Below are 20,824 nucleotides of genomic sequence, written 5' to 3'. Positions count from 1 at the left end.
TTCTGTGATTCTGTGATTCCCACTGGAGCTTCCCTCACTCTGACAGAAAGGAGCAGTATAACCAGAAAATCTAGGCTGGGAATGAACAGAGAGGACACAGAGCAGAACAGTACAGGGCTACAAAAGGCCATCAGAAAAAAAGCACTGCAGAGGCCGAAGGAGAATCTGATGTGCTGTCACATCAGCCAACAGTGCTCAGAGAGCTATTGCCCAGAGCCTTCCAGGTGCCGAGGTTGTCTTTGCCTGTAATGACCATTACACTGTAGCTCTACAGCCTGACCTCTCTCACCCCCTTACAACATGAGGGGCAGCACTTAGCTGCTCTGCTCTCTGCACAAAAAGAATTAATTAAAGCCCAGAGTATTTACACAGGCTGATCCTACAGAGGGGTACTGAGACTGTCTCTAGCTTTGCCCTTTGCCTTGAAAGGGCACTTCCTTGAACAGGAGAGATGGTTGGCCCACCTCTTGCAGAAGGCTTGCCTCCTTCTGTGTAGCCCACCTTTGGAGGTGAGTGCTATGCTGTTCAGGACGAGTCTCTCAAAACTGTAATACAACCACCTCCATCGTTATATATACTGAAAAAAAAAGTTGGTAAAAATCTGACCCATTTGCATTCCTTCATTTCTAAAGAGTGTAACATCTGGGCATTGGTAACAGCTCTGTCTTTAACACAGCTGGCCTGTGAAGACTGCCAGGTAATTAGGTTGCTTGCTCTCTTAAGACTACAGAAAGACACAAACCTTACGTGCTGCTCACAGCTCTGTATCAGTGTAACAGCCTAACATAAAACAAAGTCCTGGGCTACTGCTGCTACAAGACTGATATGTAGACTAAAGACAAAGCTAGAGACCTTCTCACCTTTCTAGTGCATCAAGCTAATAGCAATGGGAGAACAAGGAGGGGAAGCAAAAAACATGCCAGATTTTGCTATAGTCATCAATGTGTATCTTCCAGTGTCCTCAGACACATTACTTCTCTCTTATAACTAATGCTGTACTTTCCCACTGCAAATTTTGAGTGAAACCTTAATAAAGCTCTGACATCCACTGTTAAAACTCACAAGCTAGAAATTCTGTGCTTTGGTGCAAGCAGCGACTCAGCAGCTTGCGTAACTTTTTGGGATCACTGCAGCAAGTCGTGAATGATGTACGAAATGAAAAATCCCTGCTCACTGCACACAATTCAGATAGTAAAATCTCCCTGGAGCATTAAAAGAAAGCACTTAAATGTGTCATTTTATTTTTGTCCTGTGCCTAAAAGACTCCCTCATCTCTCCCCAAGAACAGGCAGGTACCTCAGCTATCACCAGAGAAAGAGAAATCACACTTTGAGCTAAAGTAGATCAGTTCATGTTCACACAGGGTTTCTAGGAAAAGATACAGGAACCTGGAGCAAATCAGACAGAATTATATTGGAGACATATTCAGGCCTCTCTCCAAATACACTTTTTTTGATAATTTTTTATAGTAATATCTAATCTCATAATCCTGACTCTTTAACTTGATTGACCTTTGGAGATTGCATTAAGGAAGCAACAACAGCATGCTCAATATAGTTAGGACCATGAGAAGAAACGTTAGATATAAATAGCATGTGTGTGACTAAACATCATTTACATTAGAAAAATACAGCAACATGCTTTGACTTCAAGCCTTTATTCTTTCTTGCCCCTTTATTGAAACTTTTTTCCCATCCTGCCCTTTGGTGTTGACCTTTTAAATCTGGCAGAGTCAAACATCTGCTACAATAATTTAGCCATCTTCTGGCTTGCTGCATGTGCTGCTTTCATCTGTTTTCTAGTGAACACCTGTTAATATTTTTCATATCCTTAATATGGAGGAGCTAGTACAATGCGACAGTCAAATGTTTGCTTGGTTGGTGGTTTTTTTTTTTTTCTGGAGGGGAGGGTGGGAGGTTTGGCAACAGTGATGCAGAACCCAAAGAAAGGTTGGGTTCCTCCCAGCAGGGATTTCCTCCTTACGAAAACTTCTGCATTAAACGGGCAGCCTCTGTTTGCACACCACCACATCTAGAATGACAGAGGATGTCCAGAATTAATCTTGCAGTAAAACCACTCAGTTTGGAGGACACAAACTGTCACTCTCTCCCAATCCCTAAAACATGGGAAGTTGTCCAGTTTGATGGTGTTTCTTTTGAGTGCAGAGGATGGAAAATTGACAGCAAGACTTCAAGTCTATGGAAGAGTGATCTGCCCAGATGCAGCTGTCTTGGTGACTGCATTTAGATTTAGAAGCAGTAAGCACGGGTCCCATCTAATGACAACTGATGTTGTCTTCTCTTGACAAGTTTTCTTAAATTTGCAACTTAATACTTTTTTCTCTCCAAATATTACTGATGAGGAAGGACAGTCACCTACACCAGCATCACATTTCTGTCATCTTTGGCATTCTGAAATTTCAGGGAAAGCAAGGAAAAAGGTGCAGCTCTTAACACTTTTGCTTCTCTAGCTTCTTCATATAAAAACTAGAGCCAAACCTACTTTTCTGCCCCTTGTACACTGCTGAAGGAAGAAGGGACTACAGTGGGCACATGCCACTGAAGCAGGGGCAGATACAAGAACTTTGCAGTGCAACTTTCCACTTAGGCAAGATCTTCTGAGAAATTAAACGTGCTTGCAATGATTTCCTAAATTTTTTTTACCTTCCCAACCCAATTTTCTTCTCTTCTGAAGGCGGAAAAGGAATACTTGTCCCTATGCCAGCTTTTGGTACTCTGCTAAAAGTAATGCTATACTATTTATAAAACATTGACAGTATTCCACAAATAAGCCAAACATGAGGCATGTATAATTCTTTGGCAAGAACTAACTTTTCCAAAAAGCACACCTCAAAACCGGAAGGATCAGATTATAAGGAGAAAGAGCTGGAATTCAGACAAAAATGATTTGTGGTGGTTATAATGAAAGCATCATTATAAAAAGATACAGAGTGGTTGCAGATCTACTAGAATCACCTTATACATATGTTTGTACACACACACATACATAAAACAGATTAAAAAAATATTTTTTTCAACAGATCTTGAGGAAAACTGTTTATCTGCCTACATAGTAAAACTACACGATTAATAACAAGATTACTTAGCATAGTTGGTTCCAGAGTTATTTGTTCAGAAACAGTACATTCCTATCAAGACTGATAATCTGACAAATTACAGTAAATTTTGGAAATGTATACTAGCTTTTATTCAGAGTAAACCTCAGGGGTCTTTTAGTAGAGGAGGTATATTTGTATAAGGAGTGAAAACACATGGATGAAAGCAATTATTTGTTTACAGAAGAAGTGAGAAAAGGTTGAACTTCTTGTGCTCACCTTCAAACTATTTCACAGCCAAATTGTTAAAGAACTTACAATAAGTGCTACCACCTACCCTGTGCATTTCAGATGTGCTGTTATAAAATATATATGTATATTTTACCTATAATTATTAGATGAGAACCTTCTTAAAAGACAAGAAATAGGGAGATGAAGTAAGAGGCTGTAATGACTATTACACAAAAATGCTCAGTCTGCACTGCACCCGAAAACGGGATGTAATTGGGACCCTGACAGGGACACATCAGAGATTGTAATGAAAGGCTTCGGAAAAAGACAGAAGACACCCATGCCTCATTGGAAGCATGCTGTGAAGTAGTCATATCTCTTTGTTTTGTTTGCTCTTTTTCATAGTGTTTCACTCCGCATTATGACTGAATTAGGTAAGAAGGTGCTGGGGGAAACGCTCTTTAACTTCAGACTACAGCCAAGCTCATTAAAACCAGCACATTTGTTGCAATGTTTGCAGCATTTCCTCTAGGTTTTAAGACTGTTTTAATAAGTGAAATTCTAAGCAGAATGAGTATATTTTAATTTACTTTTTAGTGCTTCCTGTTATAAGTATTCAACATCATGCTGGACTTTTTTATACAATATGTAGCATAAAAATGTGTAAATTTAATATCTTAATAAAAATGAACACATCCTTCACAGTTGTGGAGCATGAAGAGAACTGAGAACCCAAGATTCACAAACATCAACACAAAATCCCAGGGCTTTTTAATAAAGTTTTGTCCCACCTCCTACCACCTGCTGTCTCCCATGGAAACTGCAGATAGCAGAGCCCATGAGATGCCAATGGGTTGCAGAGACAAGCCTAGAGTTAGACCTTTAAATCATCCACTAGCAGTGTGACTTGGGGGTGGTTGTATGTAAGATTAGCATACAAATAACCATGCTTTCCATCAGAGGGAAACAGGGCAAGGCTGTTACAGGTGTCAAAACTTTGATTGACATCCTAGGCACAGCAGCAAGGTGCCCAGCCAGAAGCAGAGTTGTGGGCTTGAGCTTTGCCTGCACCGGGGGGGCAGGGCTGTGCTGTGGGTAGGAGTAATCGCTGTACAGTTTGTAGCACACACAAAAAAATGAGGACACAGCAATTCGAGATAGATTTGCAGGCAAAACCATTCCAATTTTAAATATTTGGTTTACTAAGGCATGTTTCTAAATTAATAGGCCCTATAGCTTTCAATACAATTATTAAGGGTACATCAAGTCAAGCACGTAGTACACATTTGTAGAATTAGAGTTAATGTTATTTTAGTATAAAATATTCTTAAATATATCAGCTTACAAATTAAATAAGAAGCCAAGAAAAACTAGTGCAGAACAGCTCTTTATTGAGACTGCCCTCCCCCTTATAAGGCAGACACATTAGGCTTATAAATATTTATTTGAAAAGTTTTGGGAATTTTTCTTCTGTAAATCCAAGTCTCAAACCCTAGACACTTCTGAATTCTGTGTAAAATTTGTTTAACACAAAATAGAAAGTGGAGAAATGCAACTTTTTTCTTTACGGTAAGATGAATTAAGTTTCCTACTATCTGGAAAAAAAATCTTAATCTTTTAATGCAAATTTTGAGAAAAACAAGTAGCTCTGAAGGTAACAGTCCTGAATTCAGAAAAACAAGATTTATGTATAAGCAATCATAGTGACAGAAGATGAGAACTAAGACAATAATTCACAACAATTGCAATTGTTATTACCATCCCTAATTCATAGCCTGTAACTTACTTAAACTATCACTACCTGGAAATCCTTATTTAAAATGTATCTAAAAAACAAAGCCAAGTGCAGTGATTGTTACTGGAACTATATTTAGAAGATAATCAGCAATAATAAATTCCTCTGTATCTTAGTGGAGCTATATTGAAAGGGGGAGTTAATTATTAAATCTGTATTTTCATTAACTTTTCTCTAACACATGTGTCTCTTTAAGGCATCTGCAAAGAAATAACATTATAAAATAAGAATAGCATTTATTTTGTCCCATGATGGAACAATAATACTAATCAATGCTTTATTACAATATAATAAATACTACTTACTAAACTAGAACCAGAGACTCTGTGTATGCTGATATTTATGGCTTGGAAGCTTGTCTTGAACAAAAATCAGGTTTGATTCACAAGCATTTTGCACATTTTAGTATCAAGAGAGAAAAGTGGTAACTCCTGTACATAAAGTCAAAATATGTTCAAACCAAAGGTGCGATATGAAAGCAGCGATACAAGAACAAGGGGACATTTGCTACCTGGTGTAGGATAGTGCCTTCCTAATTAGTCCAACATATAGTCACTTACAGTAGATCCAAAGGTATAACTTGACTTCTTCTCACTTATTTGCTTACTATAATCTCCTTCAAATTTAGAAAAGATATAATACAATCCCTGATGATCTGTGTTCTTGCTCCCCCCAAAATAATTTTATCTTTGCATGTTGTGCAATTCTCACTTTCATCCACTACGTACCAACCTAAGACATTATAATTTTTGCAAAAGAAAAGATGAAAAGCTGAAGTTCCAGCACTGCAGAGTGCCACTTCACTCAAGATCTGCAGAAGCATTTCCTGAGGAACATCATTCCAGAGCTGAATGCACTCTTCTCTTTTATAAAAGTAGCGATTTTCTGCTAGTGAAAAGTTCCCTTGTGTTGTGTTTTGTTACAAACTAGATAAACAGGGTTCACTCTAATCCCAAAGGAAAATATTTTACAGTTAATAACTGAGGCCACTATGGTCTTTGAAAAATAGGTGCTAAATACTCTTCAGTTGCTAGTAGCTGCAGTTCTGATGTGAGGCAGGAAGAAGGATTGAATTGTGAATTTGCTATACTGGCTCTCCAGCATGACATTTTAGCAAAAGCTTAGATTAAAGCTGCAACTGACCTTACCAATTGCCATGGGACTACCAAAATGCTTAGTTGTTAGCATACATTTAAAGTCCGTCTCAGCTGGTTTTAGAGAAGATGGGACCATGATCAGATTGCGAGTACTTGTATACGTAGGGTGCAGAATTCCACCATGATTTCTGCATGAAGATATGCGTAAGTACCAGAGCAAGCAGATGTGCAGAGAGGACGTGAGCATGGAGAGCTTTCAAGGCATTTTAGCTTTATATTGTTTCATTTCAATACATGGCTTGATAATGATCAAATTTGTCTGAACTATTTATTCTGTTCGAGCAATTTATATTTTCATTAGTATGTGGTCAAGATCTAATACTACTTTTGGCTCAGGAAGTGTTTCACAGTTTTTGTTTGATTTTGTTTTAATACCTTTTAAAATATTACAATGAAACAGAACCAGTAGTTTCTGTAAATCCAAATTTTAGTTATTTCTAGCCAATTATAGATTTTTTTTTATTTTTTTTTTCCCCCCTCCCTGATCAGGTACAGATAGCTCTTCCATCCACCCTTTTTCAGGAAGATGATAATTTGATAGATTCAAACATACATCTAAAAAAGCAGAACATTCTAGAGGGCTTAAACAGTCTTTTCATTTTAAAAGTATGAATCTACTGATAACCATAGCTATTTTTAAAAAGTACCAATCACATACAATGTGACTCAAGTGTCCAAAGGCTAATTGATTCAGAATATTCAAGAAGCAGCCTCAGGAAGTTGGAAAACAACAGTACCAGAATATATTACAAGGAAGTAGGTAAAAAACACATAAAACTTTTTGACAATGTAGACTCATTGCTTCAGATATTTGTGTCTGAAAAACTTCAAAACTTCAAGACTATTTTGACCAGGAAAAAAAAAAAGGCAGCTTGTGACTATTACTTAGATTTATTTCAAAGGTCAGCCATTATCATAGTAAAGAATCCATTTGGAAGTTAACGATCAAAAAACTGATGCATTTACGAAGGTATATGCAAACTATGGATATTTAAGGACAGCAATAATTAAGATCAATTTCATTTAGTAATCATTTTTCTATTGCACACTGTGCATTTTGGTTTCCAAATCCAATATTAAATATATTTAACTTCAGTGAGAAATTATGAGAGAGCAATTCCAGGAGTCAAGAGGGCTGAGAGCATGTAACAAAGTTGTTCATTTCTATTGTTACATATTATTCAAACAATCACATCAAGAAACAATGTTATGTATCACCTGGAACATTTAAAGAACTTTTTTTTTAAATAACAGATATGTAGCAAAAAAATCAGAAATTCTTAAAGGTGTCTTTGTGCTAGGCAGTAAGAGCTAAATATTCTTCTACTGCTTTATACATAGAAGCATGTTCCAGATATGCTTCTGGCCAAAAATGCAGAAAGTTTCCACTTAAGCCTTGGATGTCAAATCACATGTCATAATATAGTTGATAATGTTTACTCCTGAAGTAAGTAATTTTAATATGGGTATTATTTAAAACATATTTCATAAAAACACTAGTCACAAAGTCACTTCTGAGGAAAAATGCAGCAAGGAAGAAATCAAGAAAGTTCCACTTATTTTAAAAGAGGTTATCAAAAATTCTAAGCAGACATACAGAATTGCTGTTCTTCAAGCAAGAACATTATTCCGTCCCCTGTCACTACAGACTTACCTAGGCTGCCCCAAAATCACCACTTTTACTAAGTTTTACTGAGCTGCTACAAATTGACAAAATCTTTGTAGTAAAATAATTTTCCATCAAAATACACTGTACTGTGGTAAGGTAATGAAGAGCTGTAGGACAGGCTTTAAGAGGCAATGTACTTTCATCTGAAAAGTCTCCTGAAATTCTTTGAACGTTTCCAGGGGATTAATGAGGTATTTTGACAATACATGAGAAGCATCTGGTTTTCAAGACGCCTCATAAGAGGGAACATTCACATTCTTGGAAATTAAACTGTATTTTAAACCACTAAAAATAACACAATTATTAAGAATTTGGCAGCTCTGTAGAAAAATACCAGCAGATATGAGGAAACACATGGAAGTACTGAAGAGTATCAAACTTGAGTACACATACTTTACAGCATTTCAACATGACAAACACCAATTTTAACCGCTTAATTGAATGTTTCTTATTAAAAACTATCACAAATGAACTAAAATAAGAATGAGCTAAACTAGCCAGAGTGTAACTAAATCAAACGCATTATTCTTTGCAAGATGCGTGGATTAACTGTGCGTACGTGCATTACTCTCCTTGTAACACAGCCTTATCCCTTCAACAACTATTAAGGTATTTGGAGTATTTTAAAACCTTTAGCAATCAGTGAGAGACAGACTATTCTTGCCTTTTTTTTTTAAGGCATGCTAAATGATACAATTAATGCAAATTTAGGAGAACATTCATCTCACACAGCAAAATTAGAACAAACAGACTGTTACATCTAGCATTTTTATATATATTTTTAAAGTATTTTTAGAGCCTATTCCTGCAAACTAGTACTCCTTTGAATACTTCAATGCATTGTGATAAGGATATTAGTTTATAAATAAGGGTTCAGTTCTACAAAGCCTTGGTGAAGAAAGCAGAGCTCTAAGGCTCACTTCTGTAAATACCTCAATATTCCTGAAAACTCAGTGCTTAACTGTTTTAAGATCTACCCTTATTTAATAAAGCTGGGCAAGAAGCATACTGAAGTGTCGTTTTGAAAACACCTACGACCTATGAAAATACGCATATGAAGTATTTATACTCGCATTTAAGAGAGCTGATAACTTAGGTGTCTGCAATACTTAATGTGTGCTTTCCATGATATGAGAGAGAAATAGGATCTGCTAATCAGTACCAGGCCACAAGACATTTTAAGTCTAAGTACTGCTACATAATAATTTTTTAAAATAATAATTGCTTTTAGAGTGCCAGCAGTTGTACAGGAAAAGGCTGCTTCCTAAACTCTCATCTTTTCATTCTGCATCCTTTCATAAACTAAATATTTTACAGAGGCAACATCTTTATGATGCTTATAGTTGAACACTTTACTTTCTGCAGTCACATCTCATTATTTACAAGATCTCACTCAATACATGTGTTTTAAAAACTTGGCATGTCTCAGGTCTTTGAACCAGCAAGTGAGGAAGAAAATAAAATAACACAATCTCCAGCCTTCTTTAGGAAGAGTGAACTACTCATCTTCATAGTTATTCAGTGGTACTTTTGAAGTCTACAATACATTTACGGGTGAAATCGATACCAAGGTTGGGCAATGGGGGAGTAGACTTCTGTGTCACCATTCCTCCCATCCCTGACAAGGTTCTAGATGTGTTTAAGAGCAAAAATTTCACCCCAATATATTAGTTTTGTTAATCCTTTTCCTATGATCTGTTTGCCTGGCTAGGGAAATTATGCAAAAAGTTCTAATTCAATTTCCGTGTTAAGAGATGAATTTGGGGAAAAAAAAAAACAAACAACAGAAACCATATTCTTTGTGTTTACTAAGAGACATGCACTCCAAGGTTTAGTGTCATGGAGCTGGAGTTAAAACCAGAAACGGTGAAGATAATTTAGCTGCATGAATGCCTGCTCTTCAGTAAAATGCTGCCAAAATTAAATAGGAATGAAACAGCACTTTGTAGTCATTGGTCGCTCAGCGGGGTTTGCGTAGTTAAAAACCTAAGTGAAAAGGGTGATTGACCTACATTGCTACTAGCTTAGCACAGCTGTACTTTCATATTTTCACTGCATCCGAGGAAGCTCATTATTTAATACAACTGAGTTACGTGTAATTGTTGGTCTTTCATTTTACACTTTTAGGGGCCAGATATTAATCTCAAATGTGCGGAAGGCATTAGTGTGCATCTGGAAATATCCATGGCTGCCCATTTGCATGCAAGGCTAAAAGACACAGTTGCACCTGAAATTAGGAGGCTGCCCAGGGGTAAGAGGACCTCACAAATACGCAGAAATCAAATGAGCAGATGGAACAGAAAACAAATCCCTTGGCAGCCCAAAGGCACATGCTTTGCTGTTTCCCTATTGTTTTGAGCAGAAGCAGCCCAGAATGCGCAACCAAAGCACATTTCACACCACTCATACCTGCAGTTTAAATAAGTAATAACATTCCAGTTAACTACCAGTTTGACATGTTAACAGCCCAAGGGCTGTTAACATAACGACTGGTCATTAATGGAAGTAATGACAGATTTCAAAGGGAATATTGTGCTTGTAAATGAACATGCTGCCAGTCAGAATAGAGGATGGAGCAGGATAGGCTGATACATTAAGATGTCACTGTACAGCTCTAGAGGGAAAAAGGGGGGGTGAGGAAACTTCCTGCATATTTCACTTACTGTAAATGGACTTGAAATATTGGCGTAAACCTAAGTTCCTTAAATTAAGTCTTCACTTTCTAACCCAAGAGTGTATAAGCAGGAGACAGAAGCCTGCAGGGGAATTATACTCTGCATATCATTTTCACCGAGTGTGTTATTTCTAACATTGGGTCGTTTCTTTACTCAAGTCAGTTCTCATCCTCGTTAACAAACCAGAGTTCATGCCTGCTGTGGCCACCTTAATAGCCTTGGTGTTGTACGCCACGTCTGAAACCACCGGGGAGACTTGTATGAATCAGATTCCAGGGTAAAGCCTCTCACACCCAAAGCATCTTCCAAGCTCATTACCTCATTAAAGGTTCCTTCCATCCCCTCAATCTGTCTTCACCCCAAAGACAAAGGTTTTAATATAATAAAATTAACCTATTTTACCAAAGGAGACACCTTAAGTTCTGAAGATACAGAGTATTTATAAAAATCTCACCAAAGTGGGTACCTCAGGGCTCAAATGCAGAACAAGACTGTGCATCAGGGCCAAGGGAGCATTTAGGTTTTTGGCAGACATCTCTAAAGGAGAGATACTGGAAATATCTTTGCAAATAGCCAAAGACACAATCACACAGTTTGCGAATTTAACTGTAAATGTTAAAGCACCCAAACTGGCTACATTATCACTTACAGCATCTGTAGAGTGGCTGTCTTATTGAAAGACATAATGAACACAGAGAGACAAGTTAATAAGCAATTTTACTCTTTATAGTATTGTGCAAGCCACATATCCTCTAGAGGGCACCACATAAATTAATAGGAAGCTAAAACAGTTTTATATGTAGCAAAGACTCCCTTTATGGTAAAAAAGAAGGAAAAAAAAAAGGGATAGCTTGAAACCATAATCGAACCCTAATCTAGTCATTAGTACAAAGTAATTTGTTCTTTAAATTCATATCAAGTGGGTTGCTAAATATGAAAGCTTATTTGGCTACAAAGGTAGAGAACATTTAACTAGTTTCTACATTAGCATTAAAAAGATCACTTTTATAGGTTCACTGCATAACTAAGTAGATAAGATGCAATGAGGCAAATGACTATCTGCAATTACCTTAAGTGCATCAGTTTGAAGTTTAGTCTAAATACCAAGTTTAAATCCATGCACTCACAAGAATCCCTTAAAAAAGCCTTAGGACAAGATGGCTTCATTAAGACTTGATAAACCAGGAGATGAAAATCAGAAACATCTTAAAACTGATTGTAGGATTTCTCATGTATGCTAGTTTCACTGGTATAAAATGTGGTGTATGAACAAGTAACTAAAACACCAGTTTTAAATGTGGTCACGACAAATAAAAAAATAGTCTCATTTCTCTGAATCACTTAATATGAATTTTAACAATCTATTAGCAAAATACCTACTCCTGTTCGACCTTCAAAGAACAAGAGTGTCGGTGTGTATGTGCATGTGCATATCTGTGCAGGGGAAATGCTTCACTCATACTTCTACTATTACATCACTTTTGGTTTGATCTTAAACATTTGATTTTAAAGTAAAGCACTGGATCTGCTGTAGCAGTTGGGAGATTCTGTAAATTCAAAGTCTCCAGTAAATGTTGAACACGTATCAAACAGCCATAGCAGATTTTTCTCACTCCTGCAGTCACCTGCTGTAGAAAGATTCTTAAAATGGGTTCTAAAAATTAGGATAAGTGCTACCTGAGAAGTTGTTCTGGCCCCTCACTATGGACATATACTCTACCATCAGAGGTGACCTAGGTTCACGTACGACAATTCCCTTCTATTCAAACGGTTTCCTGGCAGTTTTTAAAAGTAAGGTTTTTCTTACCTACTTTGGCAGCTTTAACACAATGGCTTTTTTAGCTCTATGCTAAATTCCCAGTACTCTATCTTGTGTTCAGTTCAGAGTTTTAATAGGTAGCAACATGTTTTTAACACTAAGTGGTCCAAGCCCACACCTGAAGAACCCTGATCTGCCTTGCCACCCTGGCTCAACAAATGCACAATGCATTTGGGAAGGTTTGTGTTCCACTCTAGGAAAAACAGGTTCTAACATGGAGAGACAGAGTACCAATAGTTGTTAATGCTGTAGTCTTGATTCCTGTTCCAACCTACCCATGCTATACAACTTGGGAACTGATCGGTGTGTGGGAACCTCCTATTTGGTACCTGTGCTTAAACTGAACTTGTAAGTTAACGTGTACAAAGAGAATTTTAATTTTTCCCCAATGTATTACTGATTTGAATGTCCCTTTAAAAGGAAAAGGCTTCACTGCAGGGGCAGGGGAAATATTCCCAGAAGTTCATGTTAGCCTGGAGCAGCTAGTCTCATTAGGCCCCCTCTACAGGGAATGGGGGAAAGGTGCTCCTATAGGAAATAGGTGCTCTGAATCACCCCTAAGGAGCCTTTTCTCTCTATTTACTATTGAGAGCCTAAGAAGACAAAACTTCCTGATTAAAAACAGCTCCTGCAAAGTAGCCTTATTTATTCAGATATGATCTGCAGGCTACTAGCCTGGTGCTGCTCATCAGTGCTTTGCTACGAGTTACACCTCAAATGCTTTTGAGAACGTAGGTCCGCAAGCAAACAAGAAGATGGAAAATCAGGTGACCATTTGTTGTCTTTAAGAAGTGGCAACAGGTTACCCAGTATCCCACCCAGGTCACTGAGTTAAATCAGTACCAGAGTGGATTTGAGCCCACTAGCTACATGGTTATTTAGCACAGGGAAGACAGTTGGTCATCTTGGTACAGCTTTTAACAGCTAAATGGCAACATTAAGAAAAGCTTCCAATGCCACAAGTGAAATCCCTCTGGCAAACTAAGAGGACAGAAGCGTCTGAGAAAAAGGTGTCTGAAGCACTCCTCTCTTACAGAGTTCAAACCCTGCACTGGAGCTGACGAAAACCACGTGCGTGGTTTCAGACCGCTATGCCTGGCCACCACCGTGCAGCGAAGAGAAAGAGGACCAGCCCCTCGGGAGCACAGTGCTGTAGGAAGTGTGGGGGCATTCACTCTCTTCCTCTGCTGAGCACTGCACCCTGGTATTAGCATCAGAAAGCTGGCAGCTGACTGTGTGACCTGGTTATGTGTGCTTTTTGATTCAGATTTTAATTTTATCTCCATAGTTCGGTATTTGTTTTCTCATCCTCCACATGCATATATATGGCCTTGCAGTCCTCAAGTACTGCTTATGCAATAGTGACTACGTAGGAAGGACTGAACAGATTGACCAAGTTTGTCAGTGCAAGTAAGAAGGATGTGGCCTACCTCAGATAGTCTCTGCGGCAAAGGATAAGGTTGGCTTTGGTGTACAAGGTAGAGCCCACCTCCCCCAGGCGACAGTCACAGCAGGCACATTTCAGGCAGTCTTCATGCCAATATTTGTCCAGGGCCTTTAGAAGATACCGGTCTTTAATCTTACGGTTGCAGCCAGCACAACCTTTCGGCTTGGTGTCTGGCTGGACTGAGAGCATTTGTATACCTGAAATACAAGACAAGAGAAAAGTGAAATTAGATATTCTCTCAAGTGCAAGTCTCGCCCTTTTCTTCTTCCACCTTGCCACTCCCCCCACACCCAGTTTGTTAAAAAGGCAATTATGTAGATAGGATGAAATAACCTAGATAGTCCACAGCAAGCTGAAAATAATGTTAAGATAAATTTGAGAGCACAAACTTCCACCACTCTAAGTTCCAGAGCTTCTCTTTAACACCTAATTTACCTGGTGTCTTTGCTGACAAGAAATAGGATTAGAAAGTTTAAATTAAAAATTAAAGCAGTTCAGTTGAAAAGTCGTCCACTTTCAACTAAAGTATCCAATATTTAGCAACTGAAAATTTAAATAAACAGCATGTCTATGATGGCAAACATAGTGCAAATAGGTCCAAATATGTAGATTTAGCTATCTCTATAAAGTATAAAAGCACTCCAGGTTGTAAAGAATAAAAGACTGAAACTATTAGAGGCACAGGGCCAGAGTGTCAGAGGTTTAATATAGACATTTTAATGTTCATGGGCGGGTGTTTTGTTTTTTAATCTTTCAGTTCTTGTTAGACACATGAATGAAGAAATCAGATTTCTAGAGACTTCAGTACCAGTATCTCTAGTCACAACCTGCAGTGTAAGGACCTTCTGAAAAAAATTATTTTAAATAATCTTCACAAAGTCAGAGAGTTGCTACTTTGTCAAGGGGAAAAACAAACGAACAAACAAAGTCAACCAAACACACACACACACACACACACACACACACACATACACGCACACACACACAAAACCCCAAAACCAAACCCAAATCATAAACTCTGCCCCACTTCGCAATCCCAATTTTAGCCAACAGCTAGTTCAGGACAAGGACTACTGTAGTGTCCATTAATATATACCTTCTGATGTAACAGCAGAGAGCATTTAAATAACAATTCAAACATCTGAACCACTGTTTAAGGGAGGGAACCGGTAAAAGTGAAAAAGAGTTGAGCAATGGTTAGAAGTCTGCAGTCAGCTTTCAGAGATCCATAGAAAAAAATCAATTGCCTTCAGTTTTACAGTAAATGGGGAGAGAAGGTCACTGCCCCAAAGTGCTTACAGACTGGTCTGTCTTGGTTAATCGCATGGACTGCTATCCCATTACACTCAGACCAATTCTCTGAAAGGCATCTCTTAGAATAAGCAGAATCATAGACCTGTGAATGCTTTGTTGGACATCAAGCTGGCACCAGAGAAAAAGAGAGAACTGACACACAGTTTGATTATTAGGCTATCTCACTGTTTTAAACCCAATCAGAGATGTAACATTAAAAAAATTGCTATTCATCAGAGTACATTGGAACACTGCAATGAGAATTTGTTAAGACTAGGCAACAAATACTCTTGCCAGCTAGCAAATCCTACCCTAAAATTCAGGGTATGGCACCTTGTTATTATGCAGAGACTGGGAAAGGTCAAATAGAGTCTCATAACAAAGAAAAGCAAATTCAAGAGCTCCTCATCAAGAATGATCTCCTACCTACTGTTAAAAAAGCTTTACAGTCTCAGCTTTTATCAGCAGGACTCGGCTGGTGCTGTAACACAGCACTACAGACAGGCAGGTTCAAGGAGCTAAAACATTAACAAGTTGGAGTTTGGAGTTTTGTTTGGTTTTGTTGTTTGTTTGTTTTCCTAAAAAAAGCTCTCATAAGGAAAACAAGAAAATGAGTGTAATCTTCGAAGCAGTAGTACACTGTGCCTTTACGAATGTTAGTGCTACAAAGACAAGAGGCTAAATGTTACGCTGGCTGAGGCATACCAGGAGTCTTTACACATGTGTGCGTGGAACACACTGAATTTATGTGGACAGTAGCGACTGTAGAGCCAGTTAAGTGACTTTCCAGGGTTGTACTCCCAAGTTTCACCTGAGAAGCTGATCACTGAATTAGAAGTAGTAATTCTTGTTGCGACGTATGAGCACAACAGCCCTGCTCCCCTCTTTGCAATACACTCCGTTATGCATTTTGAGGCAATACATTTATCTGTTAAATTAGCTGTCCAGTGATACACAAACAGTTCTAGAGGACACCTCAAAGTACCACAGCGGTACTACTGCATAACATCTAAAGCTCATAACAAAAATGTAAGGTCTGTATTTTTCTATCAAGAAGTACAAAAAAAATGGCATTGCAGCCTTCCCATTACTCCCCACTCAATGCCACTCTCACAGCTCCTACACCACTTACAGACTCAGACTCACAATGGGGAGGATGAGATCCACCAACCTGCACAGGGCTCCACAGTAAGTCTGAGGCAGATCTGAGAGCAAACACACATCTCTCTCCCTCAGCAAGCACCATGAGACAAAGGCTGAGCCTTTATGGTATTTGCGGTTGCCAACCGAATTCCCCGAATCCAGGGTACATATATGCAACAGCAAAATAACATGGCTACAACTAAATGTAAATTACTAAAAGCAGTGAAAATATCAGATTATTTTTGGTAAAGAACCTATACCAGACTATAAAGAGAAGTCCTGCTGGATCTCTAATATCGTCACTTAGTCAAAAAGCCTTAATCTGTAAAGTTCCGTATCACAGTGGAGTACAAATATGTGCTAAGCGCCAACAACATGCTTATGCCCAGCCTCCCTTCTTCAGGCCTGTAGAAGACAAATGCATAAAATCGACCACAGTTTGCATCAACTTCTTGGAACTGAGTAAGAAAAAAAAAAAAGTTCAGAGGCATGAAGGGCTGTTCTAGGACTTTAATCTTTAGCTCGAGGGAAACCATGATAAACTAGGAGCTAACACAGTTAAAGGCTTTAAAGAAAAAAATCTTAATGTAAAAATTTTGTCACCTGATAAAGAAGCGGGTTAGAGAGCAGAGGCTGACAGTCTCTGATCCAGGCTGATCTACTGTCCTGTGCCGACTGAAAGGAACAAGGTGTCACAGAAACACAGCTAAACAAGTGAATATCTGAGCAAATTGCAAGAACCAAACCTGATAATCCCCGAGGTGTTTGCCATGAACGTGAGGTTATTGTATTATAAATAAATGCTCAGCTTGCACAATCATGCACATACCCCTATGCAGTTTTTGAGACATTTGCTAGATAAGGAAAGTAGACAGAACACTGTCATTCATGTTGGCTTGCCCAAACCTTCCTTGTAGAGATGAGTGAAAAGGGGCAAACACCCCATGGAAGTGGTGTTAGCAATTCTGCATGTCTGTTTTCCCGAGGCTGAGAGAGAAGGTGGTGCTGACATCCCACTGGCAGCATCTTCAGATTAAGGATTCAATCTGCAGTAGCTTTTGGAGGGAAGGAATGCTTTTCTCCTCAGATTGATCTGATCTTTTTACACTTTACTTGAGATGAAGCTGCTGCTATTTTAATGAAAGTAAAACAATACATATATCACCAAACTACTACTTCATTATAAAAGAAAGTTGCTCTTTTTTTGAGTGTAGAATGGATCTAAATAAAACAAAGCATGAAACACTACTCGAAGAGCTGTTTTGTGTATCTCCAAATTCTCTGCACATGCTCTTTTCTTCACATGCCCTGAATTAAGTAACTTAATTTTGAAAACATAACATTTAATTACTTTTTTCTGTGTAGCATGAGCGAGCCACCATACAGCAGACCACCTAACAGACTCTCTTCCTTGTAATGTTCCCATAAGATCTCCAATGCAGTTATAGTTTTCAGATACGCACTTGTGTATTTTTAGCTCTCTTAATTTGGCCGTAAGAATACCTGCAGCTTACTGTCAGCCAGCTTTTCACAGGCTGCAGTTTAAGTACCCATTTATTTCTTAGGACAGAGGAAGAATCCTTTCAGAGGTTGACAGCACCCACAAAACTATCCAAACTGCTCGCTGCTGAAATATTAGGTAGTGGCACACAGTACTGCTGCCTGGCTGCCGTCTTCTCCCCCTCCTCCAGGAAAGCAGAGCTTAAGGAGCACTTCCAAAAAAACTATACCATTCCATAAGTGCAACACCCAGGCTGTAAAAAAACCAAACCCAGCTTTCCCTTCAGTTCTGCAGAGTCCTACCCATGCTCTGCATCACAGAGCAGATCTGTTCTCAGAACTGGGAAATTTCAGTGCCTAGTCTGTCACTGTCAAATGAACTCTTTTTATTTTGCCCCAATATGCTTTCAAGTGCTTCCTCTATTCTTTCCTCCACTCCCTTCCTCCTCCACCCCCAGTCCCCAAGATACTGTACATAAGCTGCAGACCTGTGGCAGGAATAAGAGTTCTTAATCAGCATCCACCACCTTTAGGATTTTTGAAGGGAGAACTTCATAACTGGATTTACAGGTTTTTGAATTTCCCTTGGTCTCTCAAAATAAGTTCAATGCAACTGATTCCCATCCCTGGTTACTGTTATTATCGTGTGATGAAATGCTGTCAACAAATGTGTAACTATGAATTTCAGGATAAAGAGGAAAGATTGCTGGAAAAAGCTAAATGAGGCTCCTGGAAGGAGACAGAGAAAGAAAAAGCCATTTCACTTCAACTATCATCTCAAAAACCAAAGAGAATGAAGATTTGACATAATGAACTGCATTTTGTTAGTGATGTATTAGCATCCATAAGCAGGACTGGTGCCTGATGGCACTGAGTGTGGCACAAGACTCTTAGAACTCAGTTTCTGGTTTGTGGTACAGATAGCCTTTGAAAGGCATTTTAAGAGTGGAAGAGTTGGACATAATTTTGTACCAGATGACCTAAAAAACTTTTTAAAGACCACTCTCCCTCACCTCTTTGTGAAGACACACACACGGTTCTATCAAGGACAGTAGTTTGCATAGCAAGAAAATGGAAAACTTGCCTCTACTTAAAAAAAAAAAAAAAGAAATCAATTAAAAATCAGTTCGGAACAAAACGAGTATTAGTGAGGTCTTTAAAAGGCAGCAAACTGACAGACAATATACAGTCAACAAGACAGTTAGAGATCTACTAGAAGATAAAAAGAATACTTTCCAGATGCTTTCCCACTTCATAGATTTATCCTAAAAGCATTCAGAGCTCCAATTATTTAGGACAATACACACGCAGACTTTAAAAAAAAAAAAGTTAAGGTTTCAAAAGCTAAGAAACGTTTCAGAACTCGCATGTAGCACATCAGGAGTCGTAACTAGTTTTAGATTGGCATGTAAATTGTTCTGTGGAAAATTATTATTGCCTCCGAGACCCTGCTATTCTGAGTTATTTGACAGTTTAAGGGAAATCATAATTAAAAAAAAGAGACATAAATAATAGCCTGTGCAGTGTGGTGCACAGAAATAAGTAGAACCATTTCATTTAAACTCTGGTGAGCTTTTAATTGCCTGGATTGCATTGTGAACCAGCCTAACGGTTGATTGCCTCCATTATGCTCTCTTGTTCTGTGCCATTCATCCGCACAGTCTCAGCTTCTGTAGTTAACACAACAAAGTAACCGCAACTCCATAACACTTAGGGTTTTTTTTTTAAAAATAAAAGTAAGGATTTTAGTACGCTGAATATACTCTCTGTATACTTTTGAGTTAATTTTCCTCGGTATATAACTAAACTTCACCTCCTGCCCCTTCTTCTACAGAGGAATCTGATCTGTTTTCTTTATTATTTTTGATTTTTTTTTTATTTTTTTTTTAGCAAAGGAGGTTGGTTGAGAAGGGGAAAAAAAAAAAGAGAGAAGAAGAGGTTAGGTGAAAAAAACAAAAAATGAGAATGCAGTCCCACAGCTGGGAGCAGTGATACAGATTAAAAGAATTTGGCCAACATGGCTAGTCGATTGCCAAGAGACACCAAACAAAAGATTTCTCTTCTTCTTTCCTCTTCTCTTTTTGAAAGCTAGATTGGGCCTAAAAGCTTGTTTCTCTCTGTTCACTGGCCCAGAGCATCCCTGCAGGCTGTAGCCCCCTAAGGGACAACACAGCAAATAGATGTACCCAGATCTCAGGGACAAGAGCTGCCTAGCCCTGTTCCTACCCCTGTCATGTCCCCCCCACCTCTCTCCTCCCAGCCCCCCCACTCCCTCCCTCCTTTTTTAGAGCAGTGGTGCTGGGAACCAATTTGATTCCCTTTTTCTCCAATGCAGCTGCAAGGCTCAGAGATACTGACATTTTTCCACTCTTATCAGTTTAATTACAGTTACCATGGCAGCAAAGTGCTAGTGCTTGGCAAAGGCCAACAAGAGATTTGCAAGACTGAGTTCAATTTTGATGCAGCTCACATGCAAAATAAAAAAATAAATAAGAAACATACACTCGACAACAAATAATCCCTTTTGGAGTTGGACGCTCCAGTCTTTTGTGCTAATTCCTTTTCAGGCATCGCAGGGATGGGGCGGTGGGGAGCGGAGAGGAGAGGGAGATGTTGGGCAAGCGTGTAGCGATATTTGTTGCACCTCACAAGATTAATTGGTTAAAACAGCGGTCCTACAAAGCGCTATTTTGGGTCTCTTTAGAGCACGGGCGAACACAGTCACTCGCTACAGCAACGCGTTCAGGCTAGAAGAGGCACGAGAAACCCTCTTCCCCCTGGCTCCCCCCCCTCCTTTCCGCCGTCCCCATCTCTACCTTAACGCGCACCGCTCCTGGCCGGTGCGCGCTCAAAACAGGAGACCGCCACCTTACCAAAACTTTTCTCCTCTTTCTGCATGAGTTGATTTACGGACGCCTGGAGAGCTCCTCCTCATTGAAGCACCGAATCCCCGGCCAAAGTAGCAAGTGCTTCCCCCGGCTCGGGTCAAGTGAGCGGGAGTGCGGCGCGCCGCAGCCCGGCGGGAGCGGAGGCGCGGAGG

The 20,824-nt window shown here is 39.0% G+C and overlaps 1 protein-coding gene across 1 annotated transcript; it reads right to left on the bottom strand.

Annotated features, from left to right (window-relative positions):
* Nucleotides 1–13,827: 13,827 nt before the first annotated feature.
* Nucleotides 13,828–20,682, bottom strand: LOC104541637 (LIM domain only protein 3). The gene is made up of 2 exons (XM_010185746.1): nt 20,658–20,682; nt 13,828–14,045 (listed from the first exon to the last, which is right to left on the bottom strand). The coding sequence occupies exons 1-2, from the start codon at nt 20,680–20,682 to the stop codon at nt 13,828–13,830; spliced, it is 243 nt and encodes an 80-aa protein (XP_010184048.1).
* Nucleotides 20,683–20,824: the final 142 nt, after the last annotated feature.

This window comes from Mesitornis unicolor, unplaced genomic scaffold (genome assembly GCF_000695765.1).
Source record: "Mesitornis unicolor isolate BGI_N332 unplaced genomic scaffold, ASM69576v1 scaffold47435, whole genome shotgun sequence".
In the NCBI taxonomy this organism is placed as follows: Eukaryota; Metazoa; Chordata; class Aves; order Mesitornithiformes; family Mesitornithidae; genus Mesitornis; species Mesitornis unicolor.
The sequence above is the reverse complement of the archived record's forward strand: the minus strand, read 5'-3'. Positions and strand labels throughout refer to the sequence as shown.

Coding starts and splice junctions, on each gene's coding strand:
- LOC104541637 (XM_010185746.1), bottom strand. CDS start 20,682: ATGCAGAAAGAGGAGAAAAGTTTTG. Junction 14,046..20,657: donor GAAAGAGGAGAAAAGTTTTG/GTAAGGTGGCGG, acceptor CTTGTATTTCAG/GTATACAAATGCTCTCAGTC.